We start from the raw sequence: 20939 nt of genomic DNA on the forward strand, positions 1-20939 counted from the left end.
ATTTCTGGGGCTGATAATTTACGAGACCAAAACGCCACGGGGTGCAACTGGTTGGTTTCTGGATCTCTTTGTGAAAGCACTGCTCCCATAGCAAGGCTGGAGGCATCGGTCTCGACGATGTAAGGTAGTTCCGGGCGGGGATGTTTTAAAATCGGGGCGGAGGTAAATTTAGTCTTTAGCTCCTGAAAGGCTTGTTCTGCCTCGGTAGACCATTCAAAACATTTGTTTTTTCTGAGGAGAGCTGTAATGGGTTGGACTACCCGAGAAAAGTCTGGAATAAACCTGCGATAGAAGTTGGCGAAGCCCAACATACTTTGAACCCCTTTTACAGATGATGGTGAGGGCCACTTGATTATTGCATCTACTTTCCTCGAGTCCATGTGAACTCCGTTAGGTGACAAAATAAATCCCAGAAATTCGACCTCCGTAACATGAAAGACGCACTTCTCTAATTTTGCAAAAAGTTTGTGTTTGCGGAGCCTCTCCAGTACTGCGGTTACATGTTTTCGGTGTTCTGCCTCAGAGGACGAATAAACCAGAATGTCGTCAATGTATACAACTACACACACATCAATGAGTTCACGGAGCACGTCATTCATAAAGAACTGGAATGCGGCCGGTGCGTTACACAACCCGAAGGGCATCACTTGATACTCGAACAGTCCATACTTGGTACGAAAGGCCGTCTTCCATTCATCGCCCTCCTTTATTCGCACCAAATGGTAGGCTCCTCTGAGGTCTAACTTAGTATATATGCAGGCGTTTTTGACTTGGTCAAGTAGTTCTGGGATCAATGGCAATGGATACCTGTTCTTAATTGTAATCTGGTTCAGGGCACGGTAGTCTATACACGTTCTTAAGTCTCCCTCCTTTTTTGGCACGAAGAACAGAGCTGAGGAGGCCGGGGACTTCGAAGGACGGATGAATCCGTTAGCCAGGTACTGGTCCAAATATTGCCTTAGGTGGAGATTTTCAGGTTCAGTAAGGGCATAAATCCGACTGCACGGAGGAGTGGATCCGGGAATCAGGTCTATCTGACAGTCGTATGATCTGTGAGGAGGCAAAGAATTAGCTTGGTCTTTCCGAAAGACATCTTGGAATTCCTGGTATTCAGGAGGCAGTTGCGGACTCTCAGAAACAGTTGCAGCTAGTTTGGTGGAGAGCTGAGGGTAGCAGGTAGAAGCGCATTCTGGAAACCGTATTGTCTTTGCTCGCCAATCAATTTGAGGATTGTGTTTCTCCAACCAAGGAACTCCCAAGATGACTTGAAACTGAGGGGCCTTGATCACATCAAACACGATCTTCTCTTGATGCCCATCTTGGCTTACTAACGTTACTTCCATGGTGGTGTGAGTTACGGGTCCGGAAGCTATTTCCGTCCCATCCACGGTGGTAATGACGTCTTTCACCGTCTTTGGACAAAGAGACAGATTCATCCTGGCGGCCAGCTCACAGTCCAAGTAATTCCCGATTGCGCCACTGTCAATGTATGCTTTAATGGCATGCATACGATTAGGTTGTTCAGGACTCACGAGGACCATGGGCATGATGAAATGCGAGGTCAAAGAACTGGTTTTAACGCTCGGCAAGCGGACCTCTACACTTGCCGGGCGAGGTCGTTTCCCGGCTCAGAATTCTCGGTACCTTTATCAGACGCCCCTACTATCTTCTTCTTGGGCTTCACTGGACAATCTCGAAGAAAGTGCCCTGAGTTTCCGCAATAGAGGCATAATTGCAGTTGTCTCCTCCTTTCCCTCTCCTTTTGGGTTAAAGGTCCTTTTACACCCCCTATTTGCATGGGTTCCACGGAATCAGTTCCTTTCGTAGAACTTTGTGGCCTTGAAAAAAGTCGGGTTTCAAATCTGGATCGATCGGCTTTCCGATTCTGAAGTCGGTGATCCAATTGCACTACCAGATCGATATATTCGGAACAGTCTTGTGGAGGATTTACCACTTGAGCCAGAACGTCTTTTAATTCCCCACGCAGACCTCTGTAAAACAGTGTGATCCTCTTATCCTCCGGCCATCTGGTTTCCACCACTAGTCTGTTAAATGATGCAATATAAGTCAGAAGATCTTGATTGCCCTGTCGTAGCGAAAGAAGTTCATTGTCCAAGGCCTGTCCCTGATAGTGCCTTGCGAACAGTTTCTCCATACTGGCTTGGAAGTCCTGGAAGTTATGGAGAATGGGGTCATCTTGAGACACTAAAGGAACAGACCAATCTGCGGCACTGCCACTGAGATAAGAGAGCACGAAGGTCACTTTAGCCTGGTCCGTTGGAAAAGCGGCGGGTCTGCACAAAAAGTGCAAGCGACATTGATTGAAGAACACAGCAAACCTTTTTGAATCACCTGAAAAGCATTCGGGCGGAGCCAAAGGTATATTGCCTGGTAGATTGATTTGTACTGCATTCGAGGAAGCTGGAGGAGCGTGGCCCCCACTCGGGGTTGGTAGAGGAATTTGTCCAGCTTGGGCTTGCAGCAATTGTCTAGCCAAATCGTCTGTTCGCTCTTTGGAGACCACTAACTCCCTCCTTAGGGCATTTGTTTCCTGACGTGCAGCGTGTACTTCCGCCCTCAACTCCCCGAGTAATTGGGCCAACTGGTCTGTGTCTGAGGTTTCCATTGCGCCTGGGCGGGAATTTTGTGGTAAGGCTTCGCGTTCTGTAACGCTCACCTGGTTCCCCCGGAGGCGCAGGTCTTGATCTGGCGAGGATACTGTCTTCAGTGTTAGGCGCAGGGTTCGTTTGCTCCCGGACTGGGCCCCCTTCCCACCGACAGTTTAAGCTGAAGAGTGAGATGTCTGCAAGGGTAAACCAAGGTATTAGTGTTTGGAAGATTCGGAAAGTTCCTAGCCCCTCTCGCCATTTCTTTCCCCGTGGAACTGGGTTGATATTGCGCTTACCTTATATAGGTAAATGCCGGGCTCTCCATCCTGCGTCTTGTGCAGGGGCGCTGGATCCAGTTGCTTCACTGGATGCGAGCTCTGCCTCTTGATAGCAGAGGATTTGCTGAGAGCGAAGACGCCGTTAATGCACGAGCGTGCCTTGTAAGTATTAAAGTTCCTTTTGCATTGTTCTCTTCTCCTTCAAAAGTCTTAAGTCTGTAAAGTCTATGTCTTTCCTTTTTCAGATGCTGTGACGATGAAGATTATCCTTCTAATGGCACGTAAGTAGAAAGACTGCACTAGCGCTGGAGAATGCTCCGTAATGTCTCTTTTGTCTTTGCAGGTGCTGAGGTGCAGCGCGAACAGATTGAAAGCGACGGGTAAGCAGTCTTGTAACTAAGCGTTACTAACCGATGTATCTTGCCTTGCAGGTGCCGGACTGCAGCGCGAGCTGAGTTGGAACGGGCGTAACACAGGTAAGCAGAACTTGTAGTTGAATATTACTGACCGATGTTCTCTCTCTTTGCAGATGTCGGATGCCGGAAGAGAAAGGCAGAAAAAGGCGCCTTGGATGCTGCCGTTGGATTAGGTAAGTAGATTCGCTGCCTTTACTTTAGCCTAACCTGTGCCTTTGTTTTGCAGGAGCTGCAGAAGACTGAAGAAGACTGAAGATTGGATTCCAGCAGGTTATTTCGTGTTCACAGGATCTGGAGCTGGAGGTTTCCTGGAGCTGACACGGTGAGTGTCCTGCTGCAGATGCAGAATAACGCGAAGCACGTGAAACCAATCGGGTGTGGTTTAAATAGCCTTCTGTAGTGCTTAGGCGTCTCCTTCCACGGCCCCACCCAGGTAAGAAAAGAGTTCCAGATTTCTAGAAGAGTTCCTGTGTTCTGCTTCCAGGGAGTGGCTCCTGCTCCACCCAGACAGAAAAAGTAGTTCCAGGCAGAGAAGGATCAGGAGACCAGTTAGCTGGTAAGTAAGCAGCATGGTCTGCTACAGGTAGGTCCACCAAGCACTCTTATCTAATATGAGCCAGGCGCTTCCTGTGCCGGGACCAGTCACCATCATGAGCCTGGCGCCACTGGCGCCAGGACAAGGTCCAGATGGTCCCTATAGGGACTGGCTGGTTCCTGGGATCAGAGTCATGGGCCTGCTTCCAAGGTCGTGGGGCAAGTCCTGACCCCTTGGAAGCAGGGATCATGACAATTAGCACCTGGCGTGATCAAAATGTCTTAACCAAGTGTGACATCATCCCCTTCATTTATAAGCAATATGTGTGTTCTCGAGTTTCTTCCTCCACTGAATTACTGTTAGAAACAAAGGCAAGAGTTGTGTCTCGTGTGTAGTCATTAGGAAGGCAGTTGCCAGCCTCTGGCATAATATGCCATGTTCTTCCAATATTGGCTAGCTGTTGCCCTCTTATGGCCAGGTAGAACCATCATGGCAGTGACTAGCAAATGCCTTTCCACTGCAGACAGAAAAACGGAAATAAAAGGCCAATTCAAGACACAGAACAAATAGAAGTTAAGACAGACTGCAGCTGCCATTGCTGTGTTAGGGAGAATATGTTGAGTGTTCAAGCAAGGTGGTATGTATTAAGCAAGCAAGCAGTGAGACAAGGGAGAGGCAAAGAAAGGCCAGAGGGGCTCTTTGAATAATGTAACAGGGCAGAGGATCCATGCTCTGCCGTCCTAGTAACATATGAGGGGATCAAATAGATCAGGTTTGGCAGCAAATGTTAAACGAGAAAGGAACAGAGTCCAGCTCTGCATTCAGAATAACAAAGGCAAAGAAAGGCGAGGCTCTGAAGCCAGCATGAGATGGAATAAGGGGGACCAGACTCGTCGTGAGAGGCTGGCACGGCCCTTGGAGGGGGGCTAGAGGGGCAGCCCACATAGCGGGCTGCCCCTCTGGCCACCCCCCTGGGTCCACATACACCCCACCTACTAGGCATCCCCCGGGTCCGACACATCCGGCCGCAGACCTGGGGAGTGCTTATAAGGGGGTGGGCTTGCGATCGCTCATCCTCCTTGTTTGCTGTACCTCCCCACCCCCCGAGGACAGTCAAAGCAGCACCATCACACACCTGGTCCCTCTACTCCCATAACAGGGCTTACTCAGCGGTACAAACAAGATTACCTCTTTCTTTGAAACCACCATCTTTCCATTCCAAGAGACACACACGTCTCCTTGCCCCACACAAAAAAGTAGCAACTTGCAGTTGGCAGAAAAGGCTTCAACTCCTTTATTTGGCAGGAGTCCACTTACAGGTGATCTGCTTCTTAATGAGCTGCGTCCTAGCTGTGGACCACTAGAATTAATTGTTATTTCCTCTCTTTTATTATGAGCTCATAGTCAGATGAAAAATCCAGAAATGCAACATACAAAGACATGTTCTTTGCTGCTGCATCCTTTAATTTTCTTCTGTTTTCTTTTCTTCTTTTCTCTTGTTTTATACAGTGATATTTGTAATTTAATATGTACTGCTATTTTAATTCTAATTTTGTGAAAAGTCGAGTTCTTTGACTAAAACACAATAAATAAATAAAGCAAAGTCCCCAAGATGTCCTCTGCCCCCCCCTAGATTTTATGTGTCTCCTACGCCCCTGCCCTAACGTTAGCGCTTCCACAGCGCTTCCACAGGAATTCTTTACGGCTTTACATAGAATGTTAGAGACCTTCATTTGGAAAGGGAAAAAGCAGAGGGTGGATTGGAAAATATTAACAACTCCCACTTGTAACGGAGAGATGGGGGCCCCGAATCGCCATAAACATTACCAAGCGGCCCAACTAAGGGTAGTAAGGAAGGGGTTCTCGCAGAATCGAGATAAGGTGTGGCAGAGGATGGATAGGGCGGTGGTGGGTAGGCCATTGAAGGACGTTCTGTGGTGCCCAAAGGGGGACAGACCTAGCAATATGTATCACAACAAAATTACAGCCCTGGTGAGTGACATATGGGACCCCTTGGTCCAGTGTGTGTGCCTAACGACGTTCCCCTCCCCTTTGACACCTTTGTTTCGTACCCCCCAATTTAAACCAGGGGGAGAAGTGGGAGCCTATACGCGATGAAAGGAGGCGGGTTGCCAAAAGCTGAGGGACATTGTGGAAGCACAAGAGGTTAGGACTTTCCTTCAGTGTAAGGTGCAATTTGGTCTAGGGGAAGAGGAAAGGTTTAGATACATACAGCTAAGACACTGGCTAATGGCCCTAGGGAATAAACAAGTTTTGATTAGGGAGCTCACACCCTTTGAAAAATAATGACAACCAACACAGGGGATCAGCACATGATAGCAGCACTCTATAAGATATTCTCTGATCCCCAGGTATGCCTGGAATGGTCATATATGAAACAACGGGAGAGAGACCCGGTGGGACCAATATCAGAGGAGCAGCAGCGGAAACTTTAGAAAGGCATACCTTCAATCACAAGTCCTTTTCAGATCCAGGAGATGTGGATAAAGATAATGGGGCAATGGCATATGACCCCAGAGAAATTGCACAGGTTATGCCCCGCGGTACCACGAGCATGCTGGAGGGGTTGTGGGGAAGAGGGTACCTGGAAGCACACTTGGTGGGCAATGTTCCCTGTAAGGTGCGCGCCTGTGCGGCCGCACACCTTTTGATTGTGAGCCGCGCATAGTGCTTATTTTGCCGCGCCCTTGCTCCAATCATCATTTTAGGATTTTTTTTTTTTAAATAAAACCTCATTTAAGGCTGGCCACCAAATGTAAATATGGCGGGTTGGCGGCCAGCCTAGAGGCAGCAGCAACGTTCGTGATTACTAGGTGACACGAACTTTGCTGCAGCCTCCTGGGCTGCTACTCATGCTGGTGACGGGCCTTGGCCATGGGCTGCACTCTGCGAATGCACGTGCCCTGCTGCTGGGTCTCTCCTTGCCTTGCGCAGTAGTCACTGACAGTAGCAAGTTCCAGACCCCGTGCCTGCATGCAGAAGACACTGGCTGGTGACAGACGACGCCACACCACCTGCTGGAGCTTGTGTGACCCACCCCCGTGAAAAGAACTGGGAGTCTGGGACTGTGAGTGTGCACCGCACTAAGGTAGGTAAAAATAGTTTGAAAATTGGAAGGGAGTGGGAGACAGTATGAGCCAAAAGTCTGCAATCCACAAAACTGAGGGTCCCCTATTGGAGGGCTCTCAGTTTTGTGGATTACAGACTTTTGATATCACCTCGCGTTCGGCAATGGGAAACATGGCAGGCATTTCAGAAATATAACGTTTTTGAAGCTGTTAAATTTCTGAAATGCCTGCCATGTTTCCCATTGCCGAACGCGAGGCGATATCAAAAGTCTGTAATCCACAAAACAGATTACAGACATTTGAATGATATCGCCTCGCGTTCGGCAATGGGAAACATGGCAGGCATTTCAGAAATATAACAGCTTCAAAAACATTGGCATCAACATCCTTTCCAACATTCTGTGACCAAAAAGATGTAGGATTTTTCAAGTTTCGAAAATAATAATTCCCATAACGATGACATCACAGGAAAATACAAAACATACATTGATGGCACCATTTAACCATTCTAAAATACACAACCCATCAAATAGCACAACATGGAAAGATGTTGAAATGTTAAAAATGTATAATTCTGAATGGTAACTTTACACCAAATTCAATTACCTAACTTCACAGAAGGTAATCGCACAGAGCTGGTAGGCAACGTTGGCCACTGCCCTGTAGCAGTAGCCCAGGCAGTACATATTTATTGCAAGTTGAACACTGAAGGACATGGTGACTGATACCCCCCTCAGTCTGATAGGCAGATGCTGCGTGATGGTGTTACACTCTGCCACTTGCCTTCACTTGTGGTTCACCTAAGGGTTGTCTCGGCAAGAGTGCAGGACAGAGTCACGCAGCTGTCAGTTCAGTGAATTGGTCTGAGCCCAATCGAAGTATTCACCTACCAGACCACTGTGCGGACAGGCTAATTAATGTGTTGCATGCTTTGTCCTGTAGCCTGCCTTAGAGACACATACATTACCTGCCACTGTAAAAAGCAGTAGGATATGTCACTGAAATCTGTAGGTGGTAGGACTGCTTAAAAAGCAGTAACCTACTGCCTAAATCTGTAGGGGTGGCAAGTATGCATGAATACTTCTAAAGTATTGATGCAAACGTTTTTGAAGCTGTTATATTTCTGAAATGCCTGCCATGTTTCCCTTTGCCGAACGCGAGGCGATATCAAAAGTCTGTAATCCACAAAACTGAGGGCCCCAAATGGGGGGCCCTCAGTTTTGTGGATTGCAGAGAGGGGAGCGCTCAATGACCCTGATGTGGAAACCTGTGTGGTTTTTTCTAAGTGCTCTCTGGCTAAATATTACATGGTTTTGGTTTCTGGGAGACCTGGGCGCTCTGGATCTGCCACAATGTGTGCCATTGGTACACCTATTACTGTGAATGTAATGATACAGTTATCTGGTTATGATCCTTGAAGTGGTTGGCCTCCTCCTCTTGGGGAATGTCTGCAGGTGGGGCCAATTGTGTTGTTGAGTTTGACGTCCCTGGGTGTTGGGGTTGGGCAGTATGGGAAGGAGTTGTAGGGGGCACAGTTTGGGAGGATTAACACTGAAAATGGTTCACGTCTCTGCAGGGGTTGGTACACAGGTGCAGCCCCAAGTCTGCAAAGGGGATATGAGAGAGTACAGCTGGAGCCTAGTGATGGTGGATCAGATCAGACAGGGGTTAATGGCATTGTGTAATAGTATTAGTTGTAATGTTCGCAGGCTCGACAACAACCCGCAGAAGGTGAGAAAGGTATTGAGTTACTGTGAACGTCACAAGGCTAAAAGGATCCCGTTATAGGAAACCACCTGGTGGGGTTTGCAAATGAGTGTGTGGCAAAGACTTGGGGCAGTAGCACATATTGCACATCGTTGTCTATGTACTCCATTGGGGTCATCATGTGGCCACTAGCCAGACAATCCTACCTATCCCTTCATTTAAATGAAAATGTTTAGATTTGTATTTTTTCTTGTATTAACATGTCATCAGCTTACAATATATGGCAAAACTGGTGGTGCTCACTGTCCTGTTGTGTGATGACATATGTTTTCTTTGTTATTTATATAATAGTTTAATTAATTTTCTTAATTGATTGTAAAAATGTATTTTGTTATGTGCTACCTGGCTGCTAGTGCACTGTACCAGTCCCAGAGTCCCCCATGAATCCAATCCCCCAGTTCCTTCATCTTTATATGTTTTGTCATGTTGAATAAAATAGTAAACATAATATACTAAACCTTTCCTTGTTAGAGTGTTGCCTCTTGCTGGACCTCTGATTTGGTTGCAGTACTCTTATGATGCTGTACTAGTAGTCTTATAGTCACCCTTTTCTTGGCAGACTTTGAGACTGTCGGGTTAACTAGTTCCAGGACAATCATCTGAGATTACATGATTACATGATTCAGTGCTTTTTATTTAGCTGTCAGAGTCCAATGTCCATTCATACCCCCCTCTTCTATTAAGTCGTCTTTGTCATTAATCATGTTCATGTACTGTTTATTTCATTAAACCAATAGAAAGCATTTCCTCTATATTCCATACATTTAGTGAACTGAGAATGGAGAAGCTAATGCTGTGCTAATATTAATTTGTGAGGCAGAATCTGTGTTCCACTACAAGAACCCCTCTGTTCTTGTACCAACCCATCATAAAACGAAACATCTTGCTAATGTTTAGAGATGTAAAAGGACACATGTTCAGATGAGCTAAGTCTTGGGAGGAGAATAGAGCACCCAAATGTCCCTTGAAGTAGAGCTTTTTGTGCCGCAAATTCGCATTCCTTGCTTGCACACTGTGGAATCTTATCACTAAGCCTTGCTCACTGGTGGGGCGCTGCGCCGCCGCTGACCACCCCCGGTCTGGCAGCGCATCACTCAGTTGCGCACATGACTGAAAAACAGCCCGCACACAGCCCAACAAAAATTTGAGGGAGCACTGTTTTTGGGTATACCCGCTCCTTACATCCTTTTGGGACAGCGTCAATGGGGCAATGAAAACTATTTTCGGGCTGAAAATTCATAGGAACTATGAGGAGGCAATGCTGGGTATGGGGGATGTACCTGAGATTTTACCAAAGCAAAGCCTATATGATTCTTAGTATAGCGTCTCTATCGTTAATAGCTCAGAAATGGAAGAAACCATAAATCCCCTCAGAGCACGAATGGATTGCAAAAATAGGAGAGGATTGGGACCTGGTGTTGGACTTTCTTCATAAGGATTTCTGCATAAATTGGTTCACACAGGGACATCCTATATTGAAGCTGCTCTGATATCGGGGAAAAGAAGTCATTCATCTTTGACAAACAAGGGTTGGCTGCTGTCAGGGAGTTAAGGGGCCATTACGCAGGCGGGGAGGATGGAAGGAGTGGGTTGGGGTGTTAGCTGTTTTTGTTGCACGGTGAAAAGGTTTTTTTTAAAAAAGGATGAAATGGCTATCAGAATTGGTCCAAAAGCCAAAATAAGTTAAGTGGAACTCAGAGGTCATGAAATTCGAGAACAGATCCATATTTCTGGAAGTTATAGGGAAGCAACAGCCCTTTTGCAACATGGTTCTCTGTTGCACTCAGAGCATTCCCTTTAAAGCAATCCTAGCACACAATTTCTATTATCCACCAATACAATAACAACAGGTGCTTTACAACTGCACAGTGTGCAGAGGATACCAGTAGGACCTTAACTGCTCCGTCTGCTCCAGGAGTCTGAGGTTCATGAGTACAAGAGTTGAGAGTATGGTGACTCATATGGCCCTTCTGATATTTTCAACTAAAACTCCCAAGGTCCTTCCGCACTGGCCAGGTATCATAGAAGTTGAAGCCCAGAGCATCTGGATGGGCACATCATTAATAACAGTGATTTAGAGGGTTCCCATGTTATGATATGATATGATATTTGTAATGCGCCTATACACAAGTGTTTCAACTGAGCTGTGGCTTTACAATAGCAAAGTAAACAACCCTAAATAGCCTCGCTCCCTTCCTTTGCTTTTTATCAAAGTGAAACTGATATTTGTTTTAGAGGCAGGGGCAGCATGGGATGAGCCTGACCTGTACAACTGAGATAAGTGCAAAACTGTCATGTGTGCGCACACACCAGATTTCTAGTAGAGACATATGTTTGTTTATGCTTGTTTATGTTTATTGCATTTGTATTGCGAACCTACGGACCCAAAGGCTTGAGGGCGCAGACATCACAAAAGACAAGAAAATACAAGATATACAAAAATAACAAAAGAGCAAAACATAGAAAAGATAAACCATATAGTCATACAGGCAAAAATCAAAAAATGTAATTACAGATGACCCTTTAGGCAAGTATTTGCAGCGTCTGAGATACACCGGTAAGGAGCTCTTCCCACAGCCAACTAAGATACAGTCACTATTGGGAGAAGAGCACCAGTCACTCAGGTAAAGCCTTTTAATGATCAATAAATTGTTCAGTCTAACTACACCCGGGCCTGTTCTCTGGCGCAGCCATGCAAGAGTCTTATGTTGCAGCGCTTCTTTGGACTCCTTTCCATTAGATTTCTGAATATTAGTGATGATAACATTTCTCTCATCCATTATAAAGTCAGAAGAGTTCGAGTTTTTTAACAGTGGCATTTGTGCTTTTTTTACTTGAAGATTACATGATAGTATCTTTTTAATTTAGAATTCATGGCTAAGGGCTGATTAGCTACTTTAAGGACACCACTTGACTTCTGTAATGGTAAAGGTGGATCAATTTCCTGTATAGAGTCTACACTGGAGGCTTTTAATCTTTCCTTTTCTTGCAGAGGTGGCTCAGATGATCCCAAATGGAGTTTGGTGTCTAAATCCGGTTGCGTGGCTCGATCACTCATTTTCCTTTGTATGGGAGTTTGACAGGCGGTGTTTACCCTCAACACAGGAGCCAAGGAGTCCTTAGTAAGAGGCTCATGGGTCTGAGAGGCGGCATTTAACTTTGAGGGCCGAAAAACCGCTACCCAATCATTTAAGGCATCCACCAGGAGACTGAGCTCAAAAGGTTCCTTACAGAGGATAAGTTCTTTAGCAATGTTGGCCATAAGCGCAGGCCATTGGGAGGGTGCAATATACTCATGTTGTACAGGTTTAGATGAGTCACTCCCTTCAGAAGCAGGAAATGGTAAAATGAGAGCTATTTCAGGACTTCTAGCTAGTGGGACATTTACAGTCAGCACTGGCTCCCTATCATCCATAGGGCTGAGAGGACCGCCCATTAACATATGTACTGGGTGGCTTGCCTTCGCAGGGGATTTATCCGTGACCCATGTTGACTCTGATGCCTTACAGGGGGGGATAAATATCTCAGAAGGAGGCGTTTTGGTGGTTAAAGATTTGTTCTGGTTGTGCTGTACTCTTAGTCTTCTGTGCTTACTGAGCGCCAAGACCTCAAGTACTCTATCTCTATTAGCCACTGGGGAAAGGGTCGTAGGGTCCCCTAGCTCCCCCAATGCATGTACTTGGCAATGGCTTGATGCCCGTTTTTTTAGGAGCGGCCATCCTGCTAGAAATATAATAAAAGTACCGTTTAAAAGTTAGAGGCAGCAGGGTATGGGCTAGCCTTGCCTGTTCACAACTCTAACTCCTTAAGAAAACATCATGAAAGAGAAGTACCCGCAATGGTATCCACACGCAAGAGGCTACGTGTCTTCAAGACTCTTACCAGCAAGTTATGCCGAGTTTAATTCGGACCTTAATTCGGACCTTGGGCTTGCCTTATGGCCTGGATGTGCCTGGATGTTCCTGCTTCGACCGCAGCGATAGTCTGGAGACGCAGACGCCGCCGCAGGCACAAACGCAGCCGCAGGCACAGCCGCGGGTACCAGAAACGCCGTGGAGCCCGCGAGCGAGCGAGGAGCATAGAGGAAAGGCCATTGCCTCTATGAAGATATGAAGCATGTCTACAATGCCCACATCAAACTGGATTGCTGCTGATGTTGAGATGAGATAGCATGCACCACATCAATTATAACAGACTTTCCTTCTGCATTACAGGATTCACAGAGACAGGTCTGATAGAAAAATGCTTGCATCACACACATGTGCAAGATGTTTTGAACACTCAAATTGGAAGCACATTACTGCTATATGCGTGCATATAAATAAATAAATATAGTTACCAAATGATTCCTCCCCAAAAGAAAGAAAAAAACACATAAAAGGCGAGGGATCCCCAAATCACAAAGTGATTAATCCACGTCCAGAATCGAGTATCTAGTGCCAGCTGAAAAGAGAAAGAACAGTTATTAGACTAATCAGACACGTGCATTATTCAGAAACAGCTACATTCAACAAAACAATCGTTCATGGTACAGTTTCACAAGTCACAATGTTTACCCATCAAACAAAAAGGCCAGTGCATATCTTACTTGCTCAAAACTGCAGGCACAATTTTCTAAACAGTATGGTATAGCAAAGCTTCACAGTAGTAGGACACCATGCATGACGACTGCAGATAATAACAATGGAATAAACAAGGGCAAAGATAATAGTAAAGCTAAACATGCATCCATTGAATTTCACATCTTGCTATGGAGATTGTGGTTGGAGGTTTCTGATCACTCTAAGCAGGCTTTAATTTGCTTTGTGTGCTCCGCTCAAGTGAGCAGTGGTACTAGTTTCACATTTCTCAAATGTTTACATCAACCCTGGAGTTGGAAGCAAACGTTTCAAAAAGTCCCCAGGTCAAAGGGCTACAAAGGGCAGTTGTGGCAGGGAGAGGCTGTCTGTTAATCCCTTGTTTTCCACAATTGTGAGCACAGTGAATCACTGTCCCAGCGCTGTGTGTTAGCAGCATACAGCATCCAGCAAGAACTACTTACTGGTAGTCCATCTATCATTTTCACAGCACCTTGCTCCCGGAGAAAACTTGCCGGGACTTCCCAGAAAACCCCAGCACAGGCGCGAAGCGCCGCAAAGGGCTACTAAGGGACGTTGTGGCAGTTGAGGCTGCTGAGGCCTGCGGATTGCGGCAGGAGTCGTTGGGTACGGATGGTAAGCGAGCGTTTCTCCTTTCCTCACTATTTTGGAACTTTGTCCATTGCTTGCATTGATAATATAATAAGCAGGTCAGGTTTGTTGACAGACTACCTATACCATAGACGCGACTATAGCGTGAAAAAGGAACTGAAGGTGGCAAGTCCTGGTGGTCATAGTTTGTTAATATTGTGCCCTGTGGATCCTGTGGCCCGATTTAGTAAGCATACAACTTAGCCTTACCACTTCTTGGCCACTGAGATCAACTTGAATCCTAACCCTCGGCAATGTTAAAAACCAGGCCACACACATATGGCCTACGTAGCAGTGTGCAGCGAAAGGGCAAACGCCCTAGAACCCAAACTACAGGGAAGCGTGATCTGGGAGGCACTACTCACCCTAAAAAGGGCAAGAAGGACTGCTTAGGCGTACACGGTTGTACACAGCCCAAAATCACCATCTTTGTGGGAGCAGCACAGACAGGTCAACATTTCCCGTCCTTCCCAAGAGACGGCAGAGTTGATTGGAAGGCCATCAAATATTTATATGAACAATTCTCGCATACATGCCAGTGTGTTCCATTCGGAAGATGTTTGTCCAGTTCTGATTTTAATTCTGCATTCTGAAACTTGTAGTGCAGGATTTATCCATTAGAACCCCAGGACTAAAATTCCCAGGAAGGAAACTTTAAAGAGAGACTGGGCTAGCATCTCCCAACGGCAGGAGGCATTTTGCCATGTTTGCATACTTGTTACTGAAATAAATATTTGTACTGGTGTGATGGCGAGAAAGGATGTTGAAACATCATGTCACTCACTTTAAAGTTTGAAGCTGGAGTGCATGTGAGCAAGAAATCGCAGAAATCAAGGATTTTGTTACCAGTGAATATGGATGTAATCAGAAAAACTGCTCTTTCTGCAAGTGATGTCACAGAAATATTTATGCTTTAGACTAGTGGTAGTATCGTTTACTATAACTTTCACAAGCAGTTCAAGAAATATTAATTTCCAGGCATGTGTCAAAAGAGGCTCCATGAAGTTCTACCTACCGTTAACAGGCGGAGAGCACCACATGTAGGCTCCTGTTGACCATTCGTTGAGGTACGGTTACACAATCAGGCACTTCAAATGAATATGCACTGTTAATATTGCCATCCTATTGCTGATCACAGGTGGGGATACATTCAGCAACAATGGAAGGGAAATTGTTTAATAATGGCCCTTTGCCACAATTGAGGTTCTTGGAATACTAGGGGATGAAAGTATGCATACAGGAGATGTATGCAGGACAAACACTCACATAGCCAGTAGAATAGAAATTTACTGGATTGCTTACATGCCGAAGACATTGTCATTATGAAACTGTTAAGGGCTTTTCGGTAGACCACTGTCCAAAATACTATTGACACATTCCTCATCAGAAAGAGAATAGACGCAAACGTATTCCTTCCCTTCTTGCCCATGTGTGATCACTCACTTGCTTACGCATGTGTGCATCCCTTGTGTAATGCATTTCAACTTTCTGACAACTTAGGGCAGTAATATCTCTATGAACCCTAAATTGGTGAGTGTAAGAGAGAATTCCAGCGATTAAGATCGAAGTACAACACCTCCAGGACACAGAGATTTGAAATTGATGTTCCCAAGTTCAGCCACCAACTGGACCACTATCTACCGAATCAAAATATGAGCTATGGTGGAATAGTTTGTACTTCTGCAAAGGTGGTGGTTTCACAGGCAGAAGTACTTTGTTTGCCAGCGCTACCCTTTGACCATAAACAACACCTTATAGGAGGCCAAAATAACAATGATGAAGTGAAATCACAACGCTTTACGAAGCCCCAAAGAATACTGGTTCTTGGCCAACATGTGATGGTACAATTGTGTGGACCAGTTCACTTAACATAGCACCACAAAACCTCAGGAATTGAAAAGAGAGACAAAGATGAAATTATTTCTAAGCCGCTGCCCTATACATAAAGGGGATCTGTTAGGAGTGGATACTTACAGGTTGTTATTTATATGTTGTGTGTATATATATATACCACATTATCTTTAGTTCTTCATTACTTCAGACTATCACTGTTCATAGTGTTAGCATAGTTATTATGGTTGTTATGCATTGACATCGCAAGGTTCAGTGATGGAATGTATTGCTTTGAGTGGTTAGACATTCTACTAGAGTTGTTGGCTGCTTCCCCTGGCTGGGGGTCGTGTTACTGCTAACAGGAATAAACAGAAGTTGCTTAACCTTTCACTGGTGTCACCGGTGCCGTCCTTCATAACAGGAGCCAACACTGAAGCCTGGCCACTACTGTAATAGCTGATGCCAAGGATGATTACCTCAAGATATATAAAGGCAATGTCTGCACCCCCAACTAGTCATGGGGGACATAGGACTTAACCATGCCACTAGCCTAGCATGCCTGGAAAAATGTGACCCTCCATAAACCCCTCCTGAGACCCTGCAAGGCAATGAGTGTTCACTGTTAAGATGGATTTCTGAACTCTGTCCTGGCGGCGCAGAAGTTCAGAAGGACAACCTAATTACTTGGAACAGGGTAACCCTGGACAAGCCAGACCAACCAGGGTAGCGATCGCGGCGGTCAAGACTAGGTCTCAAGAGGGGTGAGGGTGACTGAAAGCCCGCAATGAGCACACAAAGCAAGGACATTTACAAATTACTCCAAACAGGTGTTATATTAAAAATATATACACATTTATTCCAAGGCCTTTGCAACAACGACCGTAGCAAGAAATCACAATACAACTCTAGTAAACCAACACATACCAAACCAATACAATATATATACAAATACAAACTTGTCTAAAGCGTTAGATGCACGAAATGTGTAGTCCACCTAGAAGGGGAGGAAAACAGGCAGTGCGAAATAATGATTAGACCCAGTCCGCCTTCAGAAGCACCTAACTAAAAGGAAGTCCAAGCCCTACGAAGAGTGGAGCCTTGTGCTCAAAAGTACCTGCACACGCTGGTGCCAACGGGCAAAAGGGGGAGTCTCTTCGAGGGAATCAGGCAGTTCAGTTTAGTGCACAAATGAAGAAGAACAGAGTTCCGCGACTCAAGCGCAGCCTCCACTGTGGGCAGAAGCAGAGCGCGAGTACGGAAAGGCGTGCTGTTTGACACAGCGGGGAAAAGCTATGGGCTCCTGCAGGAGGGCGACCAGTTCCTAGCTATGCTACTCACCGGTCCCCGATGCAAGCAGACCCAGGCTTCTCCGCGTCAGTTTCAGTGCTGGCAGGTTCAGGAGAGCAGTGGACGTCTCGTCGTCGTGTAGATTCTGCAGCAGCAGAGTTGAGTTAAAGATGTCCCAAACGAAGTGAACCCGCACAGTTTGTTACCACAGCAGGGCAACAGAGCGGCCGTGTGTATCTCAGCCAAATGTACACTACTCACTTCAGACCTGGGAATGCCAAGTGTACGAATCGTGTGAGAGTGACAAGGACTCGAAATACAACACAACCTGGCGGCGGTTACAGAGCAAGACTCCTGGGTAGGCTGGTCAGTCTGCTGGATGGCCCAGAGACACTTCCGAAGGCTTACGTGCAGGGGATGGTGAAGATGCCAAGAATAGCTGTCCCCGCTATTCCAAGGGTCGAAGTACCAGTACAGGCCTTCTGGTTCGATCAGAGGTAGAAAGGGTTTCACAAGGCGACAGCAGTGCAGAGGAGCAGTCCTTCAGCGGGTCACCAGCGATTCCTCGGTTCAGCCTCGTGGTTGCAGGATACTTGGCTCCTGTATTCCTTTGTTCGTGAGAACTCAGGAGATCGACATGGTAATGGCGTTTCCAGCCCCCTCTTATCCACGGTTCCCTTCGCGCCAAAACGGAGGGGACCCAATGGGAGATCCGCTCATAAAACACTCACACCATACGTGGACCTATCACGGACCAAGGTGGTCCCAGGCATTCACACCACCCTAGACTCTCTGGCACCCAGGATGTGTATTGGGACCAAACATCCCAGCCCACATCCTGGAGGCACACACAAGGCCTGTAGAAGCCTGCGAAAGCATCTGTGTTTCGCGGGAAAGTACATGCCCAAATAAGGAAGGCCCCGGGTCGGCTCGACCTGGGGAAGGTGAAGGGGGCAAGACGGTCAGCGGACAGGACAAAAGAGCCTCGTGGTCTGGCCATTTTGGGAGCCAGGCCACCATTTTGGGTTAAGCGCGAGAAACGCGCTTAAAACGCCAAAAGGAGCTCAAAAACACAAGAAACGATCGCTGCCACTATTCCCGTCCGTGATTCAAAAAGAGTATCTAGGGCCTGTAGAAGGCTAGAGACCCAAGAGAGCAGTAACTTAGCTTACAGTGCCCTCTTGTGTCATGTTGCACGAAAGCCGCAACATGATAAAGAAACTACGGAAAACAGCGTTTCCCGGTACTGACTGTCTTAAGGGCATGTCAGTTTCCCCGTAAGAATGGAGCGAAAGCCCAGAGGAGTGCGGCAGACGGCTGCACTTCTCTGACAAAGTCTAGATCATGGTGAAAACAACAGCAAAAAGTTTAGGGGTTGCCACATGGAAGGAAAATTACCCACAATTAAGAAATCTTTCCTAACACTCGCCCCTCCCAGACTATGGACAGGGGGAACTAATCCACCCCTGGATGAGTCTCTTGTTCAGGTCGGTTAAACATTCTGGACAACCCATCATCATTGCTATGTTGGACACCTGGCCTATTCTCAATAGTGAAGTTGAAGCCTTGAAGACTTATGGACCACCTAAGCAACTTTGGATTCTCTCCCTTCATATTCATTAGCCACTTTAAGGGCTTATGGTCAGTTTGCACAGTGAAGTGGTTCACATAGAGGTAGGGCCTCAGCTTCCGTAGGGCCCACACAACAGAGAAACATTCTTTTTCCACTGTGGACCGTCTGAGCTCTCTGTCCTTAAACTGGCGACTAATAAAACCAATAGGGTGTTCCTTACCCTGCTCATCTACTTGCGATAGTACAGCTCCTATCCCAGTGACAGAGGCGTCCATCTGCACAATAAAAGGTCTTTGATAATCAGGGGCCCTGAGGACAGGGGCCTGGCACAAGGAGTCTTTTAAGCCGTTGAAGGCCTTCTCACACTCGTCGGTCCAAGTTACCTTCTTGGGTTTCTTCGGAGTGGTGAGGGCAGTCAGAGGGGCAGCTATGGTGCCATAGTCTGCCACAAAGTTGCGGTAATACCCCGTGAGTCCTAAGAAGGCTCTCACTTGGGTCTGTGTAGTGGGGGTAGGCCAGTCTTGTACTGCTTGTACTTTACTGGTAAGAGGCTGTATCCTCCCTCCACCTACTTCATGTCCAAGGTAAACCACTGAGCCTTGTCCAATCTGACATTTACTAGCCTTTATGGTCAAGTGTGCTTTCTGAAGAGCCTGGAGCACAATCCCAAGGTGTTTCACATGGTCTTCCCAGGTGGCACTGAAAACTGCTATATCGTCCAGATATGCAAGACAGAATTCGTCCAACCCATTCAACACATGATTCACAAGCCTCTGGAAAGTGGCAGGTGCATTTTTCAACCCGAACGGCATTACCCTGAATTGGTAAAGGCCGTCTGGAGTAGAAAACGCTGTCCTCTCCTTGGCATGTTCTGCTAAAGCTATTTGCCAATAGCCAGCAGTGAGGTCAAACGTGCGGAGGTACTTGGAGGCACCCAAACTATCCACCAGCTCATCTGTTCGAGGCAAGGGGTGTGCATCTGTCTTGGTGAAAGCATTCAGAGCCCTGTAATCCACTCAGAACCTCAATTCAGAAGGGCCTGCCTTTGGAACCAAAACCACAGGGCTGGACCAAGGACTACTAGAGGGTTCAATCACCCCAAGGTCTAACATCTTGTTGACCTCGGTCTTAATATAAGACCGTACTTTGTCTGACATCCTGTATCCCCTACTTTTGGTAGGTACACTGTCTCCTGTGTCTATGTTATGTTTGCACCAAGGTGTCAAACCAGGCGACTGTGAAAACAGGGAGGAAAACTGCCTAAACAAACTTTTCACCTCAGCCTGCTGATCAGAAGTCAGGTGAGGGGCCACTCGGACACCCTCAAAGGAGCTATCTGAAGGACCACTTTGGAACAGGTCGGGGAGAGGTTCAGACTCCTCTTCCTCAACATCTGAAGCCAGTAGCAGTGCTGCGATTTCGACTCTTGGGACGAAAGCCTTCAGCCTATTTACGTGAAACACTTTTGGAGCCTGTCCAGGCCTTCCAAGGTCCACTAAATAGTTAACCTCACCCAGGGGCTCCACCACTGTGTAAGGGCCTGACCATTTGTCCTGTAAAGCTCGAGGCCTTATAGGATTCATGATCAGGACTTGCTGACCAGGTGTAAAGTTGATGAGGGAAGCTTTCTGGTCGTACTAATGTTTCACCAGCGGTTGTCCTGCCTTCAATTTATCACTAGCCAAGCCCATCAGAAGTACCATCTGTTTTCTGAGCCCCAGCACATAATCTACTACGTTGGTAGTAACAGGGGGAGTGGGCATCTCCCATCCCTCTTTGACTATGGCTAAGGGTCCCCGTACAGGATGACCGAACAGAAGTTCGAAGGGGCTGAAGCCAACACCCTCCTGTGGTACCTCTCGGTAGGCAAACAGTAAGCATGGTAAAAGAAGATCCCATTTTCTTCTCTGAGGTTCTACCAGAGCCCCAATCATGCTCTTTAACGTTCTGTTGAAACGTTCCACCAGACCATTGGTCTGGGGGTGGTATGCAGAAGAGAACTTGTAGATGACCCCACATTCTTTCCACATAGCCTGCATATACTTCGACATAAAGTTGCTGCCACGATCCGACACAACTTCTTTAGGGAAGCCAACCCTAGTAAATATGCCAAGTAACGCTTTTGCAACTGACTTGGCAGTTACAGTTTTCAATGGGATGGCCTCAGGATATCTGTTTGCATGGTCGACCAGCACCAGGATAAACCTATTGCCCGAGGATGTTTGCGGGTCAAGGGGACCAACGATGTTGATCCCTACCCTTTCGAATGGTATTCCCACAACTGGGAGTGGTACCAATGGAGCTTGGATTGTCGAACCAACCTT

General features: G+C 46.6%; 1 protein-coding gene across 3 annotated transcripts in view; it reads right to left on the reverse strand.

The window, feature by feature from the left end:
- Positions 1 to 20939, reverse strand: part of ATP11C (ATPase phospholipid transporting 11C) — a 1508462-nt gene that overhangs the window by 166423 nt on the left and 1321100 nt on the right. For all 3 annotated transcript variants that reach the window (XM_069612799.1, XM_069612797.1, XM_069612798.1), the window contains exon 27: positions 13034 to 13137. In XM_069612799.1, the coding sequence (XP_069468900.1) occupies positions 13034 to 13137 (104 nt within the window). The remainder of the gene's footprint in view (positions 1 to 13033; positions 13138 to 20939) is intronic.

The sequence above is a fragment of the Ambystoma mexicanum genome, chromosome 5p (assembly GCF_040938575.1).
Source record: "Ambystoma mexicanum isolate Mex_15411 chromosome 5p, UKY_AmexF1_1, whole genome shotgun sequence".
In the NCBI taxonomy this organism is placed as follows: Eukaryota; Metazoa; Chordata; class Amphibia; order Caudata; family Ambystomatidae; genus Ambystoma; species Ambystoma mexicanum.